At 42.5% G+C, this 10,511-nt stretch overlaps 1 protein-coding gene across 2 annotated transcripts in view; it reads left to right on the forward strand.

Moving 5' to 3' along the window:
- Positions 1-10,323, forward strand: part of shtn1 (shootin 1) — a 34,965-nt gene extending 24,642 nt beyond the window's left edge. Inside the window, exons 10-16 of one of the 2 annotated variants that reach the window (XM_080739718.1) lie at positions 59-212; positions 2,337-2,466; positions 3,384-3,466; positions 4,610-4,710; positions 5,567-5,617; positions 6,501-6,621; positions 8,046-10,323. In XM_080739718.1, coding sequence (XP_080595844.1) covers positions 59-212; positions 2,337-2,466; positions 3,384-3,466; positions 4,610-4,710; positions 5,567-5,617; positions 6,501-6,621; positions 8,046-8,155 — 750 coding nt within the window. In that variant the 3' untranslated portion in view covers positions 8,156-10,323. Of the gene's footprint in view, positions 1-58; positions 213-2,336; positions 2,467-3,383; positions 3,467-4,572; positions 4,711-5,566; positions 5,618-6,500; positions 6,622-8,045 lie in introns of those variants that run through there. The other variant, XR_013962618.1, reaches the window with a different exon arrangement.
- The last annotated feature ends 188 nt before the right edge of the window (positions 10,324-10,511 follow it).

Raw genomic sequence — 10,511 nt, forward strand, 5'->3', positions numbered from 1 at the left:
GTGTGTGTGTGTGTGTGCGCGCGTGCGTGCGTGCGTGCGTGCGTGCGTGCGTGCCCAGATGAAGCAGATGGAAGACAGGCTGAATGGCTGTGAGCTTCAAAAGGAGTTGACGGCTCTGAGGAGAAAACTTGAGCTCCTGGAAGAGGAGAAGAAGGAGTATGGAGAGAGATGTTCCAAGGCAGAGGTGGAGGTCAAGGATCTGCATTTTACTGGTGAGGAGGAGGAAACCTTAGGCTTAGGATCTCTCTACACGCGCACACACACACACACACACACACACACACACACACACACACACACACACACACACACGCGCCATTCTGAGCCCACTCCTCACCTCAATCTATGGCCCTGAAACCTCTAGTCAGCACGATATCATAGGTGAAAATAAATTAAAGACCAACTATTGGTGTTGAGGAGATTTGATCGAATCTTCTGTGTCTGGCAAAACTGACTCCAATGTTGATTTATTTTTCACGTGCTGTAATCCTAGGCGGCAATGGGGGAGCTTGGAGGCACCCCCAAGAAGACCATAGCACCCCTGTAGCACCCCCAAGAAATGTTTGATCTTTTTCACACATTTAACTTTTTTTTCACTGATTAAAATATTTTGACTGTGTGAGATTATCTGGACCTATTATTAATAGGTCAGTTAGGTCAGTTTGGTTTTAACAATTTTGCTGCCATTTTAAACATAGCTCTAGTAAGCAGCTGCCAAATTGTCCTTACCTTTTAACGTGGGCACGCGCACGCATCGTGCACAATCTGTGCGCGACTCATCTAGTAGACTGTAGACTCGGTGACAAGCTTTCGAATAAAAAAAACCCCATTGAAATAGACATATCCGTTGCCACGCTGTATTCCTGCTTATCCGCCAGTGTTTACATGAAAAAGCATTGAAAAAAAGCCAACTGTGCGCTATGGTAACAAGTGGACACGTTCGCGCACAAAACGCACGATATGTGCGGGGATCATAATCCAGGCGTGTAGAGACTGGATCAAAGTTTCCAAACGCAAAAATCCGATTGAAAAACGAGTGTTCCATCGCCGAGTAGCTTTCTCCTCTGTTACACTGTAAACCAACGGAGGCGGGACTATGGCCCAGGCTCAGACAGGATACGGAAAGTTAGATCCGGTCCGGAAATGACCGGATACAGTTAGGGGGGCGGGCCTAAAGAGCCAGAATCAGCGAAAATTTGCGATAATACTTTTAATCCTTTCATAATGATTAAAGCTAATTAAACTTCCGGGTTCGACGGGCATGGCACCGCGGTACAGCGGGAAATCTACGGTTTCTACGGGCATCGCCCAGAATGAGTTAAGATGGATTGTTGGTCTAATACGCTGTTGATGTGGATCTAGTGACCAACAGTGGTGCATTAAGTTTCTGCCGCAGACTGGCTCTGTATGTTTGTGTGTGTGCATAATGTGTGTGCTGTTTTGAGCTGCAGTCTCTGTTAATCATAGCTCAAAACAGCATGCATACACAAAGTATGCGCACATAGAAAACACACCAAGTATGCGTACACATGACCAAATGCAATGTGTTAAGAGTGTCTAATGGCCTGGCTAGACCAAGGGTGTGAAATCCACTATGTCCACGGAATTTACTACAGTACAGTATGTGCGTATTACATAGCTGGAAAGCTCCAATGTTGCCAATTGTACCAGCTATATCCGGCATCATCTGAGTGTAATCTCTTCTCTGCTATGCGATTTGACTGCAGTTCATCCAAACTCATCATATATTATGGGCACAAAATTCTCTACAGGAGTATATCCACCATTGTGAATAAAAGGATGTCTGTCATCTTATCAATCGTGACATTGAGTGCGTTCCATAGTAGACTGAAAAAATAAGTGCGTTTATAATTGTGATGTGCCATTTCTCTCTCTCTCTCTCTCTCTCTCTCTCTCTCTCTCTCTCTCTCTCTCTCTCTCTCTCTTTCTGTCTCTGTCTCGCTCAAGTGCTCGAGAAGTAATATGTAACTATCCAACCCAATGACAATACTGTAATTATTTTGGGATTGCTTGTGATTATGAATATAAATGAGGCTATGGGTAATCTTTATAATAGATTCTGATTGCATAAAAGTTTGATTTGCTTTTTATTTACACATTTTCTCTCACTTTGGATTCATTAAAGAGACATTTTGCACTCAAGATTCCCCATAGGCCGAGGACGAAAATGTTCAAATCACCTATAACTCCCTAGAGGCCAAGGAAAAACCTTTGCCCTGCATTTTTCCCATCTGCCTTTTATAGCGCCACCAGGAGGCCAACTGATTTAAAACAAATCATTTTTATATTACCGTACTCTTTCTCTGATTGGCCAGTGGAGGAACTCCAGAAGAGGCTCCAGGTCGCTACCAACCCTCCAGCTGCTCTGGCACCGCCACCGCCACCACCTCCCCCACCACCTCCGCCTCCACCTCCGACCCTAGCACCTGCTTCCAGCCCTTTGGGGTAAGGTGAAACAGAGAGACGCTGCCCACTGAGTGTTACTAGACAGGACAGTGAGCTGAGAAATGGAAGTGAGTGTAGAGAGAAAGATGCAATTGAAAATAAGTGGCGTAGCATACATTTAAGGGCACCCGGTCAAAGCCCTGCCTTTTTCGGCCACGTTTCTCGCTCCCTCCCCGGTGTCCTTTTCTGTGTGTTCTGATTCTATGCTGCAGACTGTAGTGGTCTATTATTGTGTCCATAAGAGGTGGCACCGCACGTTAGGGAGCACTTGTTTTTCCTCGCCCGCCTGGGTCTTTCGCCCTACTACTTCCTGCTACTCTGGAAACCCCTTCGGGTGGCGAGCCTAATCAACAACTGCGGTAAAAATATTTCGCCGACAAAGTATAGTTTTTGACCGCGTCGGAGGCGCGCCGTCTCAAGCGAACTTGCGATGTTCGCCTGAGCCGCCTCAACGAGTTACATTCCGATAGGGCAGAATCGCAAATCCTTGTACCCCCAATTCAAACACTGTCTCAGCCAATTAAATCACAAGCTGCGGCCGACATCTCACCTCCTATGAACACAATACAGAGAGAGGAAGCAGGCTGATAGCAGACACACCTGTGAACTGACAGCAAAGTAAAGCTAGGGGATGGGGAAGGACAGGTAACAGAGGTCGACAAGCTAGATCAGTCCCCTAGCCCAGTGGTTCTCAACCTGTGAGGGGGTCCTCGAATGATTTTTGGGGGTCCCCAGATGATTAGCTTACAGTGCAAGTGTATACATTGCGTCAAAAGTAATCAGCAAATTATACTATAGAAAATGGTCAAACAAAAAATGCACCTCTTGTTTAGAAAACTAGAAGTTGACATAACTGCCTTAAATCTGTCTTCATTATGCATGTTGCTGTTCACATCATTCTTCACTTCTATTTTAAGCTCACTTTTGTCTTTGATCCGGAAGAGAAGAGACATCAGTACTGATATTCCGCTAGTGACCCAAGACTCAACTAAGAAACCAGGTAAAATACTCAAACCTCTGTATGTCAATGTCTCTCTGTCTCTCTCTTGTCGCTGATGTTTGACTACAGTGCAATGAATGCACTTGACAGCAATCTAAACTACCCACAAAAAGATCAGAAACTTGACTTTGGTCCATTATAGCTCCCCTTTAATAATACCAATTGGTAGTGGGTATTTCTATCGTTGTTAAGTCACCTTTACAACAAGGTACAACTTGTAGGCATTCGTGGAATAAGCAGCACAGCTAAACATGTACCCCCCCAAGAATGTGCCAGAATAGCTTGCAATACTGTTCTGCTGGCATTTACCTTTGTGGCTTGGTGTATTGATTGATTGCACTCTCCCACAGTAATAAGGAAAATAAATAAAAGAAGAAACAACACATATTAGCCATTTTGACACTTTATTAATTTTACACTCAGTGTCAGGGAAGCCCAAAACGAGAGTCAATGCCAGCAGAACAGTATTGACGGTTTGCTGTATGGTCAACATTAGTATTAGGCCTATATACTAGTAAGATGCCTCAGGCTGACATGACCTCGCCCTAATTCTTGGCCATCTAGCCAGTAATGTATATCAGACCAGTTACCCATATATGGAGACCCCTGCATGATAGTCAACAATGTGATGTCAGAACATGCCCATTTATGGGCATTACCAAATATGGGCATTACAAGATATGCCCTTAATATTGATGACATCGGGACAGGGATCTCCATATATGGGCATAAAAGGGACATCAAGCCAGAGCGTGATGCAAGTGTGACTCGTGATGACATCAGCGATCTCCATATATGGGCATAAAAGGGACATCAAGCCAGAGCGTGATGTCAGAGCGACAAACCCATAGAACCACAGAAAAACCAATAGAACCACCGTGTACATATACGTCTACACAGACACGGACAAGCTGTGACATTTCTCATGGTAAACTGCGACATTCAGTCGCAATTATTAAACTTTTATCACAACAGAACAGAACTTAAGCAAAGCCTTCCAAATCAGTGATTTTCAGTGAAGCAGCTGAAAAATGTGTTTGCTCATTGATCCCATTAAGTTCAAAGCTTGATATGAAAAGGGTACTTGTGTGGGTTCTCTCTCTCAGAGCTGGATGTCAGGTTCTTGTGTGGGTTCTCTCTCAGAGCTGGATGTCAGGCAGCAAGCAGTGGACGAGATGATGCAGAGGATAAAGAAAGGGGTTCACCTTCGACCTGTGGGCCAGTCACCCAGTAGGAGTAAACCGGTATTTATTCTTCTTAGACCATGGGTCTTCAACAGGGGGTCCGGGACCCCTAGGGGGAGTATATCCATATTCTGTGAACTTAAGCCAAACATAGCAGATCTACAAGCTCACAACGCCTCGCAGCGCGAGGCGTTGTGAACTTGTAGATCGGCTATTTTTGTCAAAGAGTTTTGCTGTAGAGGGGAAAAAGAGCAGACTAAATACAGAGTGAAAGGTCAAGTTGACGGCATTGACGGTTTAAGTGGTTAAATATCTGAAAACACAAATTGACATGAATCCAAAATACACTGATGATTGTGCTGTTAAACGATTAAACTATATGGAATCTATGAACAGGTTGTGGGGGTCCCCGCTTCAGCTCTCTCTCAACAAAGGGGTCCTTGGCTTGAAAACGTTGAAGACCCCCTGTCTTAGACATTACCCCTAGAGTTTTGTGTTCGTTTTTACCTTAAAGTTCATACAGGTCCACAGGAGTCACCGGGTACCAGTGTTTTCACGCACTTATAAATCCATCAGCGTAACCAATTATCTATGTGTAGTCTGTCTTGATAAAACATGATAAATGCCCTAGATATCTTTTAGTCTTTGTGCGTCTGGACCGTGACAATTCAATAAAATTAGATAGAATTAGGCATGTTGTAGGAAGTAATTATCAATAATGTGAAGATGGGAAAATTGACATGACTGATTCCGTGTTGATACATTTAGTATTTTTTTTAAAGAGAGCACTGGTGCCTGTGTCTACAATGTTTCGTCTCCATTATAAAAGGCCTCTAAGTGCCAAATGAGGGAAAATAAGTATAATGTGTCAAAATGCTGTTTATTTACCAAAGCCATCTTCCTTTCCTTTCATCAGATGGAGAGGCTGCCCTCTAATTCCGCCATTCAGGAACTTAAAGGAATCATGGTAATGGAACTTTCACACAATCAAATGTCCTCACAGCCACGCGCCACCTTTTTCCACCATAAATAATTTTCTAGCTGCCCTTTCACTGTTTTGTTGCCACTACAAAAGACTCAAGATTTTGCGAGTCTTTACGGTCTGATACAACAATATAAAGAATGTGTTTTATAACTATGTATGTATATGTTAGTTATGTTTAACAAATGTTTGTTTGTATTCATGTTTAGTGTAACGTTTTGAAATATCTCACAATGTGGTTCAAGGTTCACTTTATTTTGCCTGAATGTGTAAACTTTTGTTGAAAGGGAGTCAGTCCAGAATGATCGAACCGGCATTCACTAGTCACATTATTCAATGAAAGTTAAATATTTCAAAATAAACCTTATGTGGAGGTACTTTCTTGGCCTATTGGCACTGCACAGAATTGTCCCCCGGCTTATTGATCCAGCATTTTATACAAACAGGGCAGTCATGTTCTGAGAAGTTGTCAAAACATTATATGGAATGTGTTTTGTGAAAAATATACCGTAGAAAGATGCTAACAAAAATATAGTTTAATTGAACAAGGTCACACAGTATGACTTTACGTATTGCAACATCTGCAGGGATGAAGGTCTGATTAAATGTTCCAGTCTCACTTTGTGTATTCATAGGCAAACATTTGGTAAAAATACATTAGGTGAACATTAGCGTAAAATAGCTTATGTACAAGCTTACAACACGTTGCAATGTGATGCATTGTGTTAACACTGGAAAAATAAACTAAGTAGTGATGAAACAGGTTTCTCTGAAAATCAAGTCATGTGAAGTACAAATAGTCAGACTACCTTATTATTTTCCATCACCGTTTCTCTGGGTTTGTTTTCTTGTTGGAAACTGTATACAGGAGAGTTTCAAGGGGTCTTCCCCCCAGCTGAAGTCTGAATCTCCGTCAACAAATGGCAGTGGAGAGCTAGAGAGGATTCTGTTGAAGCGACGAGGTGCACTGGAGACCACACAGGACAATGGTGAGTTGAGTATACACACAACATAACATTCTGTAAAACCAGCACTATTAGACCAGGTGGGGAATACATGTTGATAATGTCATGCTCAAATAAGGGATAGTATGGTGGGGATAATGTCACTGAATGTAGAGGGATTTAAGTCGTCTATAAAGAGAAAGAGGGATATGACAAATTGAAGAAAGAAAAAAATGCAGATATTCTTACTCCAAGAGAGACATTTGATTAAGATGGAACACGAGAAGTTAAAACGTTTGGGTGTAGGAACTAGTAGTATAGCTCATGTACAGAGTGGCGAAGAAGAGGAGTGATAAGCTTAAATTACGTGCCCCCAGAAAGCAATAAATATAGTTTCAAGAACCAGTTTGATGTTATAGCATTGTGATCCAGAATTGTTGTGTACAGCTGTCAACTCTTCTTTAGATTGTGTATTTTTTTTTTTTGCTTTGTCCTGATTGTCTTATTGGTGTTGTGTGTCTATGTAATGTGTTATTTTGTGTGAATAAAAATGTAAATGATAAAAAAAAAACAGCACTATTCACTAGTGGTAAATTGTTGTTCCATTTAAACCTCCAGCCCTCTGATCACAACAAAATACACAGGAGAAAAACATGACACACTGTAGATGAACACAACTGATAGTTCTGTTTGATTGTGTGTTTAGATCCCATATTCTCAATTGACTATGTTTGTTGACTAATTATGCGGTATTTAACTGGGTGTTACAAACTATCTCTGTTACACCCTTTATTGTAAATGTATCACTAGGGCCATGCCACAGATGTGTCAGGACAGATCAATAAATGATTGCTTTACATTAACAGGACAGAGATCAGTTATGGCTACATTAAGTAAGTAGGTCAGAGAGTGGCTTATTGTCGGTTTTTGTTGTTAGGTTGAAAACCAGGGTGTATCCCCTTTTCAATGCTGGATACCTACCATCAGCTCCCAGTAATTACTACATGACTTACCAAGTCATGTTACTCACACGCTGAGTTGGTGGTGCCTGGGATCAAACCCAGAAGATTGTGGTCCAAAAGCAATTGCTCAACCAACTGAGCTACCCAGACACAATAAAATGATTAAGAGACATACTGTATTATAGCTCTGTCCCCACCTCTTCTTTAGTGGGTTAACTACTCAGACGCAAGAAATGTTCCCAAATCTTTTCAGAAACTGTTTAGCCACTAAAGCTTTATAAAATACATTCATAGACCTATTATTAACATGTTATGAACTTGATTGTGCTGCGAAAATCAGTTTGGTGATGTTTTGTCAACAGATGTCATAAACATAGGCTGCTCACTCTGAATCTGAGACTGCCACGGTTACGCTGATCTTGATGATACAAATTAACTGTTTGACTATTAGATTAACAATTTTTTGGAAAGTGGACACGTGTGATGCTGGGATGTGTCTTTGTCCAGGTGTATGGTCCTCGCCCCGTCCCTTCCCCAGCACTGTGCTGGATGTCACTAGGGTCAGACGTCCCCAGAGCCCTAGAAAACCAGGCTTCCAGGACTCCACCACCAGCTAGACTCACCCAGCCATCTCCAACCGTGGGTACACAGCCTCAAACGTTGGGGCACTTGAGTGAGTGTCTGACCCTCAGCAAAGATATAAACCTCCAACCATAAGAATTTCATGTTATGTTAGTGGGAGTTCACTAATCATATGAGTTTTATGGTTCAACATGTTTTGTTTGGCACAAAAGAGTAATATTCTTTGTCGAGGTTGTAAGTTGTGCCATAGTGTAGGTGGGATTTTATTTAAAGATTTGACGTCATTTGTAGACTTCACAGTTTCTACAGCCCTGATTTGGGAGTGAGCCAATGGAAAAATTGCATCCATTTGGTTCAGGCAAAATAAAAGACCTTCCCAGAAGCACCTTTCGACGCTTTGTTCTTCCAATATTGAACATGAGGTCAAATTATGGACACAATTGTTTTCATTTACACCCCAACAATCCGTCTCCACAGCTTTTTTCAGCCTTGAGTGTCTGCCAAGGCAAAGTATCTTTGAATTGTCTGTCTAGACCACTATTAACCTTGCAGCCTCTCAGTGAGCAATTATAGACCACTGTGTGCCCAAACCATTAAGGTTTGGGCATTGGGATCTTTCAAGTTTCCGTAGGCATTGTTGTGAATTATTCCTAGCAGCCCATGACCTCGTCGAAGAGATTATAACCAGCATATTGGCATAAAGTGGCTTGGTTTGGCGCATTCTGCTGTAGAATGGACCCCAGGGTTAGGCCATGTGACTCTCAAGGTTAAGCTATCGTTAGGTGTGGAATAAATAGAAGGATCAACTTGTGCACTCAAAAAACAAAAGAAGAACTCAATGACCATTGCGGTTAGTTAGTCACAATGGTGGGCCCTTTGTCATTGTTTGTCGTTGGTCAAATTTCCTAGACTTACTCCTGAATGAGCGGTTGAAACCTGAGAGCTGCAAACTGTGGGCTGTGACCACCAGTTGTTTTGTGCTGCTGCTTATTAAGACTTTGGGCTTCATTCAGCGCTAAGGTGCAATTTCCACCCCAGAGAAAGAGTCTCAATCCCCTCTTAACATGGCGTGAAGGAAATTCAATGTGGCCGAGTCGCCCTTGCCTCACCTTCCTCTTCAAAGAGATTCATCATTCATACATTGACTGGGAGTCTGGTTTCCATACATTGTAACTATTTGATTAATCACTTGACTGCTCCTAAAATCACAGAGGAAGTTGCTCTCTAATTTTATTTGGAAGCAGTCTAAGCCTAGTTTATGCTTCATTGCAAGGCGGTGTCGCTCATTGAAAATAACAGATTTTCAGACAATTGTCACTTATTTTAGAGGGGCGACACTATCGTGTGACAAAGCTTAAATGAGGCTTTAGCCTCGACAGCGTACTTTGCGGACAAAAGAGAGTCATCAAAGAGAGGCGCCACAGATATGTGCTTGGAAATAGCCAGTTTTACCAATGTCATATGCTTTCTTTTCACTTGTCATTCTCTCAAGGCAAAGGAAGATGAGATTAGCTCTGAATTCTATAGGATAACGATTGACAGGATAGTGTCAATGACAATAATACCAGCTAATGTAAGCCAAGCTGCTCTGAACACTGAAAAGAGAGATCAACAAAGAGATAGGCCTAGCATGCACTTGTGTTTTAAGACTCATCACTGGCCTCCATGTTACAGTATACTCATGCCAGTATACAGTACAGCATGTTTTTCACTCGACATGTTGTCTGTGTCTTTGGAAACCCTCTTGCTACCAAGAGCTGCTTTCCAGAAGACGGTGTCAGTGGCCGCGCAGCGCCATCCCTTCCATTGCCATCTGCTCGAGATGTCAGAGAATCTGGCAATGATTGACGGGTGGTAAACACTCTGTCGATCAAAGCAAAAGCTGTAATTACACAAAGCCATGCTGCGTTCCTTTCTTCGCTCATCCCCCCCCCCCCCCCCCCCCCCCCCCTTCTGCAAGGCAAATGTGTGGCCCTCCGTGCTCATCGTTGGCCGATACAACATAACGTTTTGGTTTATTTTTTGTATTATTGTTTTTTTTGTCCCTTGAGTGGACTGGCAATTAGGGAGACCCTTTTTTGGTGTGTCTGGGAAACACTTAATCTTAGCTATTTTGTTAGTCATTTGATTTATTGTCAAACACAGTAATTGCCTGGTGGGGAGCTGTGGTTGCTCAGAGCCAAGTCTCTAAGCTGCTGCTGCATGTGTATCCTCAGTACATCTTATTGATCACAGAGTGATGGTTGTTGACACCTACTGTGTGCATCGTGCATCTGCAGTGTGAACGCATGTCTTAAGTGGTAAAACATCAAAATATTAAGTGTGCAGCCAAACAAAGCCATTGCTCAAATTAAACACCCTGTGAATTGATATTTACACAGTTGGGGTCAA

The sequence above is a fragment of the Nannobrachium achirus genome, assembly GCF_963921795.1.
Source record: "Nannobrachium achirus genome assembly, chromosome: 13".
In the NCBI taxonomy this organism is placed as follows: domain Eukaryota; kingdom Metazoa; phylum Chordata; class Actinopteri; order Myctophiformes; family Myctophidae; genus Nannobrachium; species Nannobrachium achirus.